Genomic DNA, 18406 nt, shown 5'->3' on the forward strand with positions numbered 1-18406 from the left:
TTTTGCGAATACAGACTAACACGGCTGCTACTCTGAAACTAATAAGTGAGTTTACCTTCAATATGGAAAAGGGGATTTCCTTTAAATTTATTCTCATCTGGGCTCTCCAGTGCCATTTGTCATCTGTGTATGTTTTTTAGACTGTAAGGTCCAGAGGGAACAGACTGTCTTTATTGTTGTGTATTGTACAGCACCAAGCACCTAGTCAAATAATAACAATCTCTTTCACATCTTCTAGAATTAAACAATTTTTCTTCCTTGCTTTTTAATAGAAGTTTCTCATATTATTTCTGAGATCTTGTGATGTATCCTTGTTCCTTATATTTTTGGCAATGGAGGAGAAAATGGCTTTCAGTTTCAATTTTTTTCTCAGTCACATGGATTTCAAAGTACTTCCTCCTTGAGTTTCAAGTGTGACTTTTATGCAATACTAAAGTCCACAAGAGGAGAATACAAGTGTCCAGTTACCATATAACACTATATTTAGGCTTGGAAGGATTATATTTTTTATCAGCTAGTGTTAGTAAACATCAATGTCATGGTACAAGCACACCGACAAAAAAGTTTCCACAAGTAATTGAAATGTACAGATAGGCAAAGGAAGAAAAATGTTGCTTGAGAACTTAGCATTTGATTTAAGGCTATTTACTTTATATAGTTTGACATGTGATGTTGACAATTTGTGTTTTAATAATTATAAAGCTTTAACTTTTTGAATTTCAGTGCTTACTGTTATTAGATAATTGTCTGACCCTGCCCGAATTTCCCACAACTGGGAAAATTTAAATTGATAAAACTTGAAATAAAAAGCATGAAACCCACAATTTTGTGCTACTGTGAAAATTAAGCCAATAAAAAGATTTTAAAATGCTTAAAAATAAATATTGATATTATCAATTGAAATTATATTTAAAAAAAATTGAATTCTGCCAAGCTTAGCTATATATCAGACTGGAGTCTAGTAAGAGAAAAGGAGATCTCTATATAGTGCTTATAAAATTTTAAGTCCCCTCCTCTTATGAGCAACTACTGCAGCAGAGAGAGACAAGATACAATCTGGGACAGCAATAATAGAAAGGGGTGAAATTTTACAATAGATTGTTTGTTTTCTTTATTTGCTGGAGTCAAGAGACTCTGAAATGACAGTGGTGGCCAGCAGGGTTCATCCAGTTATCCTATAACCATGTCATCAATATTGCCAATCCCTAGTGTTCAAAAATTATAAATCAAGTCTCAAAAATCATGAGATTTTTAATATATAATAAATGTTGGGTTCTTTTGATTTGTCTTCTGCTTTTTGAGCTGTTAGGATTCATGTTAAGTTTTTCTCCATAACCATGAGGGCTAGAAACAGCTTTCATTTTAAAGAAGCGAGAGTCTCATGTAGTCAATGACTTAAGGAGCGAGAGCTTCAAGGCTGCAGTTCAATAAAATCCTGAGATTTGGCAACACTGCCCTAACTGAATCCAATATCAACAATGTGCTCAACTTTTGAGACCTCAATAGCAATACATCTACTTAGTTTTAGACTATGATGATGAAATATCATGGACTGTTAGCTAGAACAGTGGTTCTCAACCAGGGGTCCGGGGCTCCCTAGGGGGCTGCGAGCAGGTTTCAGGGGGTCCACCAAGCAGGGCCAGAATTAGACTCACTGTGGCCCAGGGCAGAAAGTAGAAGCTCCACCACCTGGGACTGAAGCCTGGGGCCCTCATCCCCGCCACTCAGGACTGAAGCTGAAGCTTGAGCAATGTAGCTTTGTGGGGGGCCCTGTGGCATGGGGCTCCAGGCAACTGCCTTGCTTGCTATCCCTTAACACTGGCCCTGGCTTTTGTATGCAGAAAAGCAATCGTTGTGGCTGGCACAGGTGGGCCATGGAGTTTTTATTGTATGTCGGGGGGGGCTTAGAACAAAAAAGGGTGAGAACCCCTGAACTAGAACGTATGAAAGGCTGAGTGTTTTAAAATCAGACTTTCAATCTGTCTCTGCACTTGGTCTCGTATGTTTGAAACTGTCTGTCTAAGCCAGTGATATTAATCCTTTTCAACCTGCGGGCCAAACATATTATTTAAAAAAAAGATCAAGAGGCTACAATTAATATTTTAAGCCAGACTCATTGCCTTGTGCCACTCCCTTTGCACTACCCAAGTGGTGCAAAGGAGCAGAAACCACCTGCAAGTTTCCTGTTGGGGATTCCTCTGGAATAAGGGGAGTCTCCAGCAGGTGCAGAGCCAGCATACCCAGCTCCTACACCTCCCCTCCTCACAGCCCTATTTTAGGAGACATATTGAGAGCAGGGTGGGGAAATGGCTATCACAGTGCATTGACTGTCCCCCTGCTGATATGTGGTCCCTGTAGACCTGTAGTCAGGTAGTACAAGTTACAGCATCCCTAGGCTGCTCTAAGCTTTGCTGAGGCAGAAAATCAGGGAGCTGATTCTCAGCTTCTCCTCTTTTCCTCTCCTGGGTATCCCAGGACTTTAAGAATCACATCCTTTTTGAACTGACTTAGCTAGGCTGGGTAAAGCTCTAGTACTGCTAAAATAAAGCTACTGCCTAAGACAGGATCAGTGCTGCTTGCCGTCAAACCTCACAAGTTTACAAAGCGTGTTCAAAAACTGCAATAGACTAACTACCATGCTACGGACCATGGTCCAAGGCCTGGAGCGTGCCTAAAGAGCATACATACAGCTCAAGCTGAGGGTTCAAAGGCAATTTTTTAGTCATCTTTGTGCTCCCCCATTATGGGGCCATTGAGCATTGGGCATTGAGCATTGAGCATTCCCAGCCACAGCATGGCTGATCTAAATTAGGCTGACTTCCAGAGTCCTGTGGGGGCATTCTGGCAGATAGGGAATGTTGGCCCACATGGATGCCCTAGGCATACCCTGGTTTCCCCAATCACACCCTCCAGGTCAGCAGCTAGGAGGCAGGATGCCGTAGGAGCCACTGTGGTAGTTCTCCATCACCTGAGGATCCTCTTACTTGAGTGGTATCCTCAAGGAGTTGAATCTACTGACTGTTAGGCACTTTGACACTCATAGGTCAGGCTTTGTCCCTATGAGCCTGACTCTCCACTGTCTTGTACCTTGTGTAGCCATTTACTCCTGTGCAGCCATTTATCAGAAGAGAAGCATTTTCCGCTCACTTTACGCAGGTGTAAATGGCTACATAAGATACATGGCAGTGGAGAATTAGCCTCTATGTAGAGAAAAGTGGCTTGTAGCATGGGTTTGGCTAGCTACAGCCATGTCAGAAAATGGTTGTCCAGCATGGTTTGAGATTCATCTCTGAACACAGTAATAAGTAGCACAGTTCAAGACGTAGGACCAGATCTTCAGCTCTGCTAAGGCTACTTTGCATTAGTGCAGTGGCACAAAGCAGCCTTCCACCTGCTCAGCTGTCCAGCAGAGGATTCTCCTTGTTGGGGCCAGTCTACAGATGGCTTTAAACCTGAAATTCCACACCCAGGTGAAGTGACCAATTCACAGCAGCCCCTACTTTATGGCTTGTTTGTTCTGATATTCATATTGCACAGGGAAATCCACAGTTAATCTGAAGGGCTTCTGCATTTTCCTGGTAATCTCTAGACTCTGATGGCTTTTGTTAATGAACAGAAAGAAGCTCTTCAATCTGTATTCTACAGTGAATGTAGCAGAGAAGAAGAGCCTTGGTGGAGAATGTAAAATTATGTACTTGATTTCAGCAAGCGAGCATATGTACATGTGTATTGGAAAGGAGTCCCAGGCAGAAATCTGGATCTGAATGCACCCACACTTCAGGGAAGTTTGGATCTGGCCCATCTGTGACTCAGGCCCATCTGTAGTATGTACATCTGTAGCTAATACATAATGTAGCTATATATGTCTATGTGACATATCAAGGTACAATCCAGACTAATGAGAAGCTGTGTCATCCCTGCCCTCTAACCTGGGACCCTTTACAATGCTTTGCTGCTGTAGCCTCCAGCCTGGATTTCTCACAAACAACCTCCAGTATGCAAGTCAGTCCCAGCTATGTCTGGGTGTGAGCTTCAGCCAGCCACACCTTGGCTCTTACCAGCCTTGGTTATAGTCCGTTATTGCTTTACTAGAAATAATATACACATAATTTTCCACCCTAAATGGAGTTTCCCAGACACTTCCATTTAAACACACTGGATTAGATAAAACAATAAAACACGTTTATTAACTACAAAGAGAGATTTTAAGTGAGTACAAGTAATGAGGCATAAAAGCCAGAAATGGTTACAAAATAAAGATAAGAATTCTACTAGTGTTTAACTTAACAAACTATATTAAATTCAAAGCAAAGTTTTCTCATTGCATGCTTTCAACAGTTTTACTGAGCAAACTCCTTAGGTCAGAACCCCTTTTCCAATCCAACAAATGCTTCCTTCGTTGCTTCTGGTGTCATGAATGCAATAAGCAGGGACGAGGGGTGTCTTGGAGTGTTTATCCCTCCTTTTTGTAGTGTCAGTCCCCCTCTTGAAAGCCATTTCCAGCTGAGATTGAGGAGATAGAGTCTATAGAGAAGGATGTTCCCTGTTGCTTTTTCCTCACCAGTTTGATGACTGTGTTTACTGGTTAAATGCAGATTAAGCAATGCACACATTCCTTTGTTTGAGTCAGCTCTTTTTGCAACCTCAGTTTGGAACATGTGTTAATAACAACATACAGTGGCATCTCATAACTTCACATACAATGTCGCCACACCCAATTTTCAAGACAATAATGACCTGCAAATTATGAGTTTTTAAATGAAACCTCACAAAGATGATTACCAGTAGTGTGTGGGGTGTGGACACAGGGGTATATCCTGTCAGTCTATATCTGTCTATCTTATTTATATAGGGGAGGCAGCAGGGTTCTATGGATAAGATGTTGGACTAGGAGTCAGGAAACCTGGATTCTATTCCTGGTATTGTCACTCACTATGTGGCCTTGGGCAAGCCACAACTTCTCTGTGCATCTGTGAAGTGTGGATAATAATGCCTATCCATTTTTGTAGTGGGCTTTGAAATCCTTTCTAGAAACTCCCACTGAACTCAGAGAAGAGAAAAGCTCCTAATAAACTTTGGTATGACATAATTGATAGGAATATGGCTTTATTAGAACTTTGAATATAAACAAAAGGCATTCAGGTAGAAATAATCTAACTTTCTTAGGTACCCAAGAAATGTACAGGAAGTTAGGATGCTTGCGCTGCTAATAGACTGAAGTGGTAGAGCCCATGTGCGGGGCTTCTTTTAGGAGGTTTATGGTACAGCAGGCACGAAGTGCTGCAAGCTGGGAGACCTCACTGTCTTCCTGAAACCACAATGTCAAGAGGAGACAGGTGTATGTAAGCTTCTTAGCTCTCACCGGATCAGAGGCAGGAGAGAGCAAAATAGCTAAGTATGTTCAGCAGGGATTTCCAGAGAGAGAAATGGTGGCCCAGTGCATTGGCAGGGGGGATTTTTAATACCAACTGCTCATAGCGATCCGTTCAAATAACAATCTGGGGTCCTGTGTTCCACCAGCCTCCACTGAGGTGGCAGGCCAAGTCCGTTTGCACCTGTGAACCCCTGCACCCAGGGGCATTTGGTGCATGGATCAGGTTACTGCATTTTCGCAACCAGTTTGTTCATGCAAATATCTGCACACACAGCTGCAGAGTTTTGCATCAGCATATGGCTGTATTAATGGAGTCAATAGACAAGGTGGTCCTGAGTGTCTTGGGGAATATGCATTAAATAAAGCTGCTTGGCTGTATGGGGCAGGGATTGTCTTTTATTATATGGCTGTATAGCATCTAGCACAATGGGGCCCGACATGATTGAGGCATCTTGGTACTACTGCAGTGTATATATTAAATAAAATATTTAATTGTACATCAAGAAAAGTAATTTCTCTGTGCTTTTGTTTTGCCTGCAGAATGCAGATTTGGTGTAAAAAGCGTTTGAATTAGTATATGTGCAAATCTATGTTTTAGAGAAATAATGGCTGTAGTTTAAGGTGTTGGGAGATCTCTCCCTTTCCTGCAGTGGCAGCTCAGCAAGGCCCTTTGTTTGCAAGGAGGCTCCAGAGAAGATGTTTGTATGTGAGATTTCCAAAATAGTTCTTTAGTCATTTATAATGGGATGGAGGCTAAGGCACGTTCCTGCCCCAAAGATTTTACAATGTAAAGTCCAGTACTCCAGGGAGCTGGAGATCTTCAATGTCAATTGTTTTCAATGAGAGCTGAGCGTGCTCAGCTCCTCACAAGGATCTCAGAAAGCCACAGCTGTGGTAGGGTGGGTGGAGAAGGGCTCAGCCCATATAACAGACCCTGGAAACATTATCGCTCCCTAAACTCAGAAATAGCTGGAATACCTCTGGAGAGCACTCACTGGAGTAGCAACTGCAACATCCTTAGAAAGGCTTGTGTGTGTGTGTCCCACCACTTCCCTGGCTTTGGTCTGTCAGCTTGTGCAGGAGGCTAGCTACCTCTGCTGGTAGTGCTCTTTGTTTCTCTAGGTGCTCAGTGAGAATGCAGACTTAAACAGCAGCTGTTCCTTGTACAATGTGTACGGGAGGGCTCTTGGTAGATTCTCCCAACCCTGTGAACCTGTGCAGGGCCTGGACTTACATTAGGCAAAGCACTGAGCAGCAGATCGAGTAGGGCAGGGTCCTGTTTTCCACCTTCAAACCCGTCTCCAGAGTCAAGAGTTATTCTGTATGTTCCGCACAATGCAAGTATTACGGCAAAGGGACCAATGACCAGAGCTGCAGGGATTGTATGTTGCTCTAAAGTTATTGTGAAAAACAGTGAGCAGGCAGCAAGACAAGGCAGGGAAATTCAACCTCGGGGCTATGGTATGGTCTGATATCACTTATTCTTCATGATGATTATTCTCCTGTGGAAGAATCTCCTCATCAGTAGGGTAGGATTTTCTCTGCCAGTTCCTTCATTTGGTGCTTTATTCCCTCCCTCATTTTAGCACATGGAAGATGAAGTCCTATCAAAAGCTGGCAACAGACATCCCCCAGCCTACAGAATCCTATGCTGAAGAAGAGAGCATTGATGGGAAGCCGCCCTACCTTTGGAAGTTGTCCACTTGGTGGTTGGGTGTTGGCCTGCTGCTGATGGTAGCTGGCCTGCTGAGTGGAGTCACCATGTGGGTGCTCAGACAGGCATCTGGGGGCCACTGTGGACAGACACCCCTGGAGAAATGCAGCGTTGTTCCTGAGCCTCTCCGCTTTGACTGCTACCCTGAGAGGAATGTGGTGGTGACGAAAGAGCTCTGTGAGAGCAGGGGGTGCTGCTTTATTGAACGTGACCAGCCTTTGGGGAGCAGGAGTGGAGTGCCCTGGTGCTTTTACCCCCCTGACTTCCCCAGCTACACCCTGGAGAGCCTGAACCAGACTGAGCTGGGAATGGTGGGTTTGCTGAGGAGGAAGGTGAAGGCCTATTATCCCAGAGACATTGAGAGGCTGAAGCTGAGCGTGGAGTTTGAAACAGATACTCGGTTACACATCAAGGTGAGCTGCCTTCTCTGGTGTGTGTGTCCCTTCCCTTCAAGGCCTCCATTCCTAGAAGGGTCCCAGGTAGGGCCTCTCAGTCCGGCTAACTAAATCCCCTGGTCTCTGCAGGCTGACACCAGCCCCTGGCCAGCAATAGAACCCATCTCATGTCTTAGTCTAGGGTCAAGCCAGACATGGCAGCCGTACCCCCTGGCACTAGCTGTTGCTGTCTTCTTGTTGAGTTTAGCTTGCTGTCAGGTTGCCCCTCTGAGCCAATTAAACACTCCTTTGCCTACTGCTTCACTGTTTATAAGGCATGTTTTCCCCCTTTTATAGATCACGGATTCCACAAGCCCTCGATTCGAAGTCCCCCTGGAGGTTCCTCAGGCAATGAAGAGAGCAGAGAATCCCATATACAGCCTGGAGTTCTCCAAGGAGCCTTTTGGCCTGCTGCTGAGGCGCAGAGCCTCTGGCACTGTGCTGTAAGAGTTCCCCCTCCTCTTCTCTCTCTCCAACTTCAGCAGCTGACCCTACCCGTTAGCTCCACCTGTGGGGGCACCACAGAGCTGAGGCTAGGAGGGGGGAAGGAACTGTCTCTCTCCTCTCCTAAGCCCAAGTCCGCCACCTGCTTGGTTTATTCACCTGGGTTTGGGTGGGAAGAACATGAGCTTTGCTGTGTCAGCATGCCCTCTAGGCTGGGGGAGACAGCTGATCTCCCTCTTCCTCCTTCCTCAAGAACCGAGGTTTCAGACACCATGGGGATGGGCACTGCATAAGAACCTAGAGAGGGGCACATCACTTCCTGGGTCTGGGTAGAAAGAATGCAGGGCTGACTCTGGGAACTTGGTCAATGTGGTCATGATGTGGCCATGATGTGGCTTGGCACGGAGAGGAGAAGAGTTTGTCCTTCTGCATTTACAAAGTGCTTGTTTGCATAATGTATTAATGACTTAGTGATTGTCCGGTGCCTTCCAAATGTAAAGCATTGTGTAAGTGCTAAGTGGGATTGTTTTTATGCTGCACACCAGATGGCCTGTGGGGTGCAAATTTGGACTGAGGCCAGATACTCTGGGGAAGAAATCAGTGTGAGGGCTGTAAATCTGGCTCTTTTCTCGCACACACACACACACACACACTGGATTTGCCAGGGGAAGGGCCAAATGCCGTCCTGGTGTAAGTATGTACAGATCCATTCTGTGACCTGCCCACAGCCTTAAGCATGTGGCCAGTTCTAGCAGGACGGGGCATGTTAGAGAAGAGCTCTTTGCTTTGCTCTCCACCTCAAATGCACCACCCTTTCCTTATTTTACTGTTGCTTAAAACTTTGTGTATTTGCTAAACCGGTCCTCTTCGGAGTAGTTTGCTGGTGGTTAGACAATCAGGAAACCTCACTCCTGTGTTGTTTCTGTAGCTTAGAGAGTTAAATATAATCTCCGAGGAGACTTTCGCACCTTGACTTGAAACCTGATCTCTGGATCAGACTGAGTCATGCTGACCTTTGGGCCAGGTTGTGTCCTGGCTCTGCATTTGGCTGGGTTATGAGAGTTCACTCAAATTGCTGAGCCATGGGATTTGTAACAGAATTTAGGAGTCTGTGCGCCAGGGGTGGAAGGTACCTAGTTTGTGCAGTAGTTCGAGATCCTGGAGGGAAGGTGCCGTGATTGCTATTCGCAGCAGCAGAGGAGCAGGCTGACATTGTTTTAATGATATTTGTCCTCTCTTGCTCCTGCTCTGTCCCTCACCCTGCTTCTTGCCCACTTTTTGTATCTTCTCTCACTCCCCTCCCGCCACTCGTCCAGGTTAAACACAACCGTGGCTCCCTTGATCTTCGCTGACCAGTTTCTCCAGATTTCGACCGTCCTCCCTTCAAAATTCCTCTACGGCCTCGGGGAGCATCGGAGCAGCTTCCTGCACAGCCTGAACTGGACCACCCTGACGCTGTGGGCCCGGGATGTCCCTCCCATGGTACTATGGTCCCCTCGCTGATACGTGCAGGGCCAGAGTCTTGCTATTTCAACTCCGCTGTTGCCCATCAAAGGTTCCCCTCTGGGGAACAGACCCAACCTGCACAGCTGCCTTACATACAAGAACTGTGTTTGCTTCCTTCCATAGCCCAGCTCAGAACCCGGCATCAGGTTACTTCTGAGCAGACACATGACCCATCTGTGTTTTGGTGTAGCAAGTCCCCTCCTGTGCTGGTTTGGCAGCCCGTCCTCTCCCCTCTAGAGCAGATAACACCCCTCTTCTGGGAATGGCTCTGTGCCACTATGGTGCACAGAGGTTTTACTGCTTCCCAGTTCCCTCGGGAGTTTGATGGGTGGAGTCTGACTACTGGCAACTCCTTCAGCAAAGCTGGGTGAATTTCTGAGGAAGACAGAGCTCTGATGAGTGTTTTAGACCCCGAGTAACAGTGAGATGTGGGCAGGCTAAGAATGTTATGGTGTCTGTTAAGTCTTTTAATATCCAGAGGGCTTCCCCCCTCCTCTCTGTGGTTAACTTGAAGGGTTACGGGAAGGTCATGCTGGGTCAAAGGCGACCTCTCCACTCAGCCGCAGAGGACTCTTGAATCACCTCACCAGCTTAGTCTGGGGTCTGTGTTAATAGAGACTCCTCAGCTGAGCAGAGTTCCTTTTGGTGTGGGACACGGGCCATTAGGGATGGAGCTGAGACACAGCAAACTTGGGTCACATAGGAAGGAAACATCTTTTCCCTTTGGGTTTCTCTCGCCCCGTTTTACATTTGTGTCCTTCACTCCCCTCTAGCTCTGTTTAAAGATGACTGTGTCCCATACATGGATTTATTTAATCTGTTGCCATGGGCTCACATGGCAGCCATTTGTATCTTTGCCACTGTGAGAGAAGTATGGTCGTTGTGCCTGGCAGCCCTACTTATGCATAATTCCCTTGCTTTATGATGCCTTCTAGAAGGCCCTTTGTAGCTCATCCTGTCCCACTCCATCACTGATCCCTTCTGTTACAGTAGCTTCCGTTTTTTTTTTTTTTTTTTTTTTTTTGCTTTTCTCTGCTGAAATACCCCAAGCCCCTTTGGCCTTCAGATGCAAACTCTGCAATGATTCTGGGTGCCCATTGCCCCTTTCTCTCCAGGCTGATCACGACTGTCCTACATATTGGTGACCAGAACTGACATGCCTAGCCAAGGTCTAAATCACGCTGAGCCAAGAGGGTCCAGAAGGCATCTGTCAACTGCTCCCCATGGCTCATAACTCTCCTTCCTAAGACACCTCCCTTGTTATCCATTCTGCCTTCCTTTGGATGACCCTGACATATTGAAAACAAGTTTCATATCAGACAACTTCTGTTTTGTAGGAGTCATACAACCTCTATGGAGCTCACCCATTTTACCTGCTGATGGAGGAAGGGGGAGCTGCTCATGGTGTTTTCCTCCTGAATAGCAATGCAATGGGTACGTGCTTTCTTATGCTACATTGGGGTGGAGCAGGCATTCAGGGCCTGATGAGGGAAGCCCCCTGCTTTACCAGCCTGCAGGCCCTGACGGTGGCATCTCATAGATATTGGTGCTATTCCTATCATTAGAAAAGGGGCCTGCTGGCTTTGGGAGCTGGAGCTGGACAGGTTGGGTGGGCTGACCTGAGGTGGCAATTCAGGAACTTGGGGCAAAGAGGAGCAGTAAAAGAGAGAGAGGTGGTTTCATGGCCCCTTTATTGAGCCAGACATCTGTTTCCTGGCTAAACTTAGGCTCTTTAGCAACTGTCGAGCGGTTTAACCACACAGGCAGCTGCTGAACTGTAGTCTGAAAAGCCAGCTTCTCTCATGCCCCTGGTCCAGCCGTGTTCTCCTCTAATATATCTGCCCTTTAACTACGTGGAGAGTGCGACTTCTGGTGCAGGCAGGGATATAAATCTGCTGGCTGCTTTTCTCATAGTGGTACCCTGCTGATGCCAGCTGTGGCTTCCACAGAGAGCTGCTATAAAGCAGCAGCCTGTCCATGCCAGCTGGGACTCCAGAACTGTAAGCATCCGCTCACCGATGGCATATTGGTACCAGCCAGGACTCCAGCAGGGTGAGCTTCCTGATGGTCACGCCAGGCCAATGTCAGCAAGGGCACGGACACTGTGAGGTTCTTTACACCAGTGCCCTGTTCGTGCCACCTGGGACCCTGATGTTATGAGGCTCCTCACACCAGTGCCATGTTCGTTCCACCTGTGTATGTTTTATTGCAACAGAACTCCCAAGAATAACTGGGCAGGGAAGTGCTGTGAAAACACGCCAGCTGTATCGGAGGTGTGAGAGTTTACACATACAGTGCACCCTTTCCAGCAAAGCCCTCAGTCTGACAGACAATCGCTCTCACATTCAGCTCTTAATTTATCATTCAGTTGTGTGAGCTCTGGAATGGGTTCTACGCTATCGAGACAGAAAGCACTGTTGGGCTTAGTTCTGGAATGGAAATGGTGAGAGCGCCACACCTTTCAGGTCTAGAAAACAGATTTTGTAATAATCCTTTGCACGTCTGTTGCTCCTGAAATACAGTGATACCAAGTCACGCTGCAGCCTTTAAGCCTTCAGAGCCCCCGGTGCAATACAGAGGTGTTATTACTCCCACTTTACAGATGGGGAATTGAGAGACGTATATTTTTGCCTATGGTCACATTTGTCTGTGGAAGAGTCATGATTCGAGTCTGGACTTCTGACCCCATTTCATGCTTTAGCCATTGGACCACTGTTTCATTGTCTCTATTCTGTCACTTTCCAAAGAGGTGGCTCTGCAACCAGCTCCTGCCTTGACCTGGAGAACCATTGGGGGAGTTCTGGATTTTTACATCTTCTTGGGTCCTGATCCCAACATGGTCATCCAGCAGTACCAGCAAGTGATAGGTAAATATCAATACCCCAGCCATTCCCTGTGCATCTCACCCCCAAGACAGCCTGTTGAATAACCATTCCTTTGTCTGCTTAGACATGCCCATCATCTCCATCCACTGCCATTGCTGTCACATTTAGACATTAGCACCTGTCTCACCAGATTCATCGTGATGTTCTCCACCACCAGGGGTGTTGCCTCTTCCTCATCTCCACCAGAGCCTCCCTCTCATTCAGAATTGCCCTAGTCATTACCGCCTCCATCAGGGTTGCCAAGTTCGTCATTGTCTCCATTCCAATTGTGTTGTTCCAGGTTTCCCTGCCATGCCACCATTCTGGGGGCTGGGGTTCCATCTGTGCCGCTGGGGCTATGGGACAAGCAATGAAACCTGGCAGATTGTGAAAGCCATGAGGAATTATCAGATACCACAGGTAAAATAAATACCTGCTGTCCAGGGGAGGCTAGGCAGCTCCACAGAAGCATTTCCACACCATGCAATTCTGCATCTCTTCTTTGCAGGATGCTCAGTGGAATGATATTGATTACATGGAAGGGTACCGGGACTTCACCTTTGACCCCATGAAGTTTGACACCCTCCCGCAGTTGGTGGAAGACCTTCACAAGCATGGCCAGTACTATGTTATCATCCTGGTATACTGACTTCTCTGACCTTCTTCCTCAATTATACACTGGGGTTGTTTTCATTTCTAAAACTTCAGGCAGATGCAGCCAGAGTCTGCATGTGAGATGTTTCAGAGTAGCAGCCCTGTTAGTCTGTATCCACAAAAAGAAAAGGAGTACTTGTGGCACCTTAGAAACTAACAAATTTATTTGAGCATGAGCTTTTGTGAGCTACAGCTCACTTCATCGGATGCATTCTGTGTTCACCTTGCAAATACAAACAAGAGCAGGAGCTACTCGCTGCTCCATGAGGTGTCTGGCTCCCCACAATAAGAGTTGCTTCTGTCTATTTCAATGATAAACATTTTGGCACAGAGCCTTAGCTGGTGCTGATGCCAACAGAGCTATGCTGATTTACACCAGCTGAGGATCTAGCCCTTTGTTTTTTAGCATATGCCTTACCCTCTGAGCAAGTATGATGCTTGGCTTTGAGCAATAGCCTGAAAGAGCATCAGGTACTTTTGTGACCTTCTTTTTAACACACACACCCTTGTCCCTCTCTTGGCCTCACACAGGCCTCTGCTTGGGAGGAGTGGCTAGGACCCCCACTGGAATCCGTAAGCACGACCTTTGGAATTTCCCCCTTTTCTGCAGGGGAGCTCTAGCGACAGGTCCAGTGTTATCCCGCTGCCTTCCTGTCTGCTCTGTGTGTAAACCTCCCAATGTCTCAATCACACAAGGAGACACTGATGCAGTTATCTGTCAATCAGTCTGATTCATGGGTTCTCAACCTTGGGGTTGTGACCCGGTCATCACCTCCCTGCCCCTCTTATACTGGTAAATGGGAGGCAGGTTCCAGCTAAACCCCAGCTTGATGGAACTGGGGGTCCTGGAATGGAAAAGGTTGAGAACCCCTGGTCTAACAGAGTGATTCCACTAATTGTTGTTCCATTGGCCATATACTCAGCATTGCTGTGAGATGATGCTTCCTGTCCTTGGACTTTTGGGGCCTTCCCCCTCGTTTCCTCCCTCCCTGCCCCGCCAACAACAAAAAAATCTATCTATAACCCAACCCTTGATCCTTGGAGAAGTGACACTTTATACAACATTCTTTCTCACAAGTGGAAATGCTGCAGCAAGTTTCTGTTCCTCTTGGTCAATTTGGCAGTAACATGTGAGCTTTCGTCAACCTTAATATGGTGGGCCAGGGCTCTCAGGATGAGTCATTTGTTCTCTGAGTTACACCGGGGTGTATTGGTGAGGCTTCAGGGATACTGCAGGGAGAGTGTAACCTTCTGTCCATATGTTTCCAGGATCCTGGGATCAGCAGCACTAATCCTCCTGGCTCTTACTGGCCTTACGATGAAGGCTTGAGACGTGGCATATTCATAAATACTACTCAGGGGCAAACGCTGATTGGACAGGTAAGAGGGGGAGCAACTCGGGTGAAATCCTGACTCCACAGAAGTCTATGGGAGTTTTGCCATTGGCTTCAGTGAGACCAAGATTTCACCCCTAGTGTTGTTAAGGGGAAAATAATAAAAATAATGGTCCAGTGACCTTTCCGTCCTGTCTGCTCTGGGCCTGAAGCTCTCCTTGTTCTCTTAAGTGTAGTTCCCATTGACATCACTGTAAAGAGAGCTGAATAGGCCATGTGGGGAAAATACTGAGCCGGATTATGATCTCACCCCCATATGACTCCAGGGTGACCTCTTGGAAATCAGTGGAGTCACATGAACACAAGTGAAGTCAGAATCTGTTGTGTGGCCCTAAACTGTCAGTCTGATTCTCTACATTTCTCCCTATTTCTGGAATGATGAAGTATTGCCCCTGGTGAGCAAATCTGTGGAGTTGCTCCATTTATTACCTACAGTCCATTGTGACTTCTCATCCAGCTCATCTCAGGCTTATAAATTGTGGGCTCCTACTGTGTACCTCTCTTTCTCTCTAAAGTACTTTAAGCAAGTTTGAAAGGCACTGGAGAAAAACAGATGATCGTTAAGCTAAAAATTATGGGCCTGATTCCCTGGGGGTGTAAAGTGCTGTGAAATCCAGACTCTTCACTCACTCAGAGTATGGTGGTACTTTACACCTAGTTTGTGCTTGCTCTGCACATGTGTAAACAATTACACAGGGTGCAAGGCAGGGAAGAATCAGGCCCCATATTTAAAAAACCATTGGTCCCATTGTTACTACTGGCACCTTAGAATATTCAAGCTGAACTTGAAAAATCAAATGGGCTTTTCAGCAGCAAAGCTGCCCGTTCACCATCTGCATTTTAAATTCCACCTTCTCCACAGGGGAGAAGGTGGAATTTCAAAAGTGGACCAGGCTAAGTCTCAAGCTCCAGCCACCAGTGGCAGATAGGAAGGTCAGTGGTGTGTTAACAGGTGGAGGGTGGCTGGACTGCCATCTTTGCAGTTGTACAATAGGCTGTGATTCCCTGAACGCGCTCTGTTCCTTGGTGCAGCTGGCCGATGAGAGGTTCACAGAAAGTGTTATTTGCTGGCCTTTCCATAGGTATGGCCTGGCTTCACTGCTTTCCCTGACTTCTCCAACCCGGACACTTACCAGTGGTGGCTGGAGAATCTGAACCGTTTCCATGCTCGTGTCCCCTTTGATGGGCTTTGGATCGTAAGTTCCTCCTTACCTCTGTTGGGTCTGAGCTACAAAGGCAGGGGCTCTCCAAGCTACTTCCCCATGCTCCCACCAGCACAGTGCATGTCTCACTTATCCCTGAAGCATTTGTATCTCTCTGAGCTCCTGTTTTTCCAGTTTCCTTGTCCTTGACAAGCTCTGTGTCCCTGAAGGCACATATACACTGGGAGGCACATGTAGTGCGTGTCCAGTGTATGCTTTCACTGCGCTGGATAAAAGGGCGCCAGGCTGCACGTTGTTCCAGGTACTGAACATGCTGGAGTTTTAACAGGTCGGGACCAACGATGCAGTTGGCTTCCCAAGTCCAGGGGTGGATTAGGACTCCAGCTCTGAATGGCTCAAGAAGCAAGGACAGCCGTGGAGAGGTCCCATTGGGTCCTTGTTGCTTTGGCCACATGGCTGGTCCCGTAGGGGTGTAGGTGAGCAGCGTCTGGTCTCTGAGAAGAGGTCAGCTCCCAGTTGATAATCACCAAAACCCTATGAATGAAATTTCAACTTGACTTTCTCTGTCTAGGACATGAATGAACCATCCGACTTCAAGGACGGGTCGGTGGATGGCTGTTCCCCAGGGAAACTCGATAACCCTCCCTACATGCCCGGTAAGAAGGGAAATAAAAGACAGGCTGTGCTGGTGCAAGCAGGTGTAACTTCCGTTGGGAGCTGGGCCTACCTACACCATGGCTTCATGTGACCCATAGGTTTTAGCCTCTGTATATGTGTGCAGGTGTGTAAGTGTATATATGTGTGTGTGCTGTCTGTTCTCTGACATGCCTGTAGCACGGCATTCCCAGCACTCGGGGTTGTGCACATGGGCTCAGGTTTCAAACACAGGTACCTAACCGTGTATTCAGACACCTGCATGACCAGTTTTAGCCCTGAAGTGTTGACTAAGGAACCTAACCATTGATATGCCCGCACAGGGGGACAGCTGGCCCACGAACCGTTACCAGCTCTGCCGGCTTTATGCTGCTGCGGGGTTGCTGACTGGCTGCTGCTGGCCAGCACCTAGCCCCTTGGTGCCGTACGAGCAGCCTGGAGAGCTGGCCCAGAGGCTACTGAATAGTGTGTGAGGCTCAGGTACCTGTGTCTGGGTGCAGGTGTTTGCTGGCTGCCGTGCTGCACAGAGCTTCTTCTCACAGCCTCTCTCCCTCCCCATTAGCTGTGCTGGGCAACTCCCTCTCTGCAAAGACCGTGTGCGCCTCGGCGAAGCAGAGCGCCTCCGTGCACTACAACCTCCACAACCTCTACGGGCTGATGGAAGCCAAAGCCACAGCTAGGTAATGGCCAGCGTGTGTGTCGGCCCGTCGACTCCAGTGAGCAGGGTCAAGCCCTGCGTCAACGAACGGCTCCACAGAACTGTGTCCGAGACACCAGCGTGAGGCATCCCGCCCACAGGAGGCTGGTCTGTTCCCAACGCATTGGCTCCAGGCTGGGGTTTGAGCCCCTGAGCTGGGGGTGAAATGCTCTGGCCCCCCACGCTGCATTCACAGCCCAGGGGCGGGAGTTTAACAGAGTCCGAAGCCTCAGGGGCTGGTGAAGGGGAGAGTACCCCCACCTCTCCGGTTCATGGAGTTTGGGGCTACACAAGAGAAGTCCTGGGACTGCCCTAGACCTGTGTCCTCCTCATGGTTTTCATGCAGCTCCCATTGGTGAGGCTGGGGCGGCTGGTTCCTCCCGGCGGTTTCCTCGCCTTGCCAGGTCTCAGAGTCGCACTGGGTGTGGAGCAGGGGCTGGCTGCTGCCCTGAGTCACTGCACTGGCTGTACCCTTGGTTTTGAGTCTCACAGTTGCCCCCGCCTGTTCCCGGTACCCAAGTCTCCACCTTGTCTTTCAGCGCCTTGATCCAGATCCGAGGGAAGCGCCCACTTGTGATTTCTCGCTCCACCTTCCCCAGCCAGGGCAGGTACTCGGGACACTGGCTCGGTGACAACAGGAGCAAGTGGAAAGACATGTACTGGTCAGTCCCAGGTGAGCGGCTCTCCTGGCAACAGGCAGGCCTCTCAGACACCAGCCTTCACCCGCTGGGGACAGAATCGCCCCCAGAGACTGGCCTGTGTCTTCCCTGGTTGTGCTGGCTCCTTCCTTCCCACGTGCTGGGCAGCGGCTCCTCCATTAAACAGCCATGGGGAATTACACCTTATCGCTGGCCTGTAATTGAGATGGGGCCTTTCGCTGTTACCTTCTGGGAGGGCAGCCGAGGGTCTGGAGTCTGCTCCCAGCTCCAGGACTGGCTGCGATGGGAGCCGGCCGCCAGCTCGCAGGCATCGTGGCAGCTGTTTGGTCCTGCGGTGGGTGTGAGGTAACCCCCCCCAGGCATGTTCCCAGCCATGTACGTGTCGCAGTCTGTACAAGGGAACAGCACAGCGCATCGGTCTGAGTGTTGTCCCGAGGAGGATCGGGGAGATCCTCTCCAGATGTCCCTGGCTGCTTCTGGACTCCATGCCTCTGTGTTTGCAGGGGTGCTGAGCTTCAATCTCTTTGGGATCCCGCTGGTTGGGGCAGACATCTGTGGGTTCTCCGGCACCACTTCGGAGGAGCTATGCACCCGCTGGATGCAGCTCGGAGCCTTCTACCCCTTCGCCCGAAACCACAACACCGAGAATGAAAAGGTAACCGGGAGGCTCCCTCCCAAGGGACCGCAGCACCCATGGGGGCTCTAGGGCTGATGCCATCCTCGGAGAGCTGCATTCGAATGGGGGAAGGGCCCAGAGCAGTAGGGAGAGGTCGCTGCTAGTTGGGGACAGGGGGATGGTTGCTGCTGGGAGCGGTCAAGGGGTGTTGGTCGTCCGTTCTCTGCAGCTCC

The 18406-nt window shown here is 48.3% G+C and overlaps 1 protein-coding gene across 2 annotated transcripts in view; it reads left to right on the plus strand.

The window, feature by feature from the left end:
• Positions 1-18406, plus strand: part of LOC125644269 (lysosomal alpha-glucosidase) — a 29875-nt gene that overhangs the window by 6364 nt on the left and 5105 nt on the right. Inside the window, exons 1-14 of one of the 2 annotated variants that reach the window (XM_048867950.2) lie at positions 5260-5395; positions 6961-7501; positions 7820-7965; positions 9283-9448; positions 10810-10906; positions 12220-12339; positions 12638-12756; positions 12845-12976; positions 14260-14370; positions 15467-15580; positions 16119-16203; positions 16764-16881; positions 17438-17571; positions 18061-18212. In XM_048867950.2, the coding sequence (XP_048723907.1) occupies positions 6971-7501; positions 7820-7965; positions 9283-9448; positions 10810-10906; positions 12220-12339; positions 12638-12756; positions 12845-12976; positions 14260-14370; positions 15467-15580; positions 16119-16203; positions 16764-16881; positions 17438-17571; positions 18061-18212 (2025 nt within the window). In that variant the 5' untranslated portion in view covers positions 5260-5395; positions 6961-6970. Of the gene's footprint in view, positions 1-5259; positions 5396-6960; positions 7502-7819; positions 7966-9282; positions 9449-10809; positions 10907-12219; positions 12340-12637; positions 12757-12844; positions 12977-14259; positions 14371-15466; positions 15581-16118; positions 16204-16763; positions 16882-17437; positions 17572-18060; positions 18213-18406 lie in introns of those variants that run through there. The other variant, XM_048867949.2, reaches the window with a different exon arrangement.

The sequence above is a fragment of the Caretta caretta genome, chromosome 10 (genome assembly GCF_965140235.1).
Source record: "Caretta caretta isolate rCarCar2 chromosome 10, rCarCar1.hap1, whole genome shotgun sequence".
Lineage (NCBI taxonomy): Eukaryota > Metazoa > Chordata > Testudines > Cheloniidae > Caretta > Caretta caretta.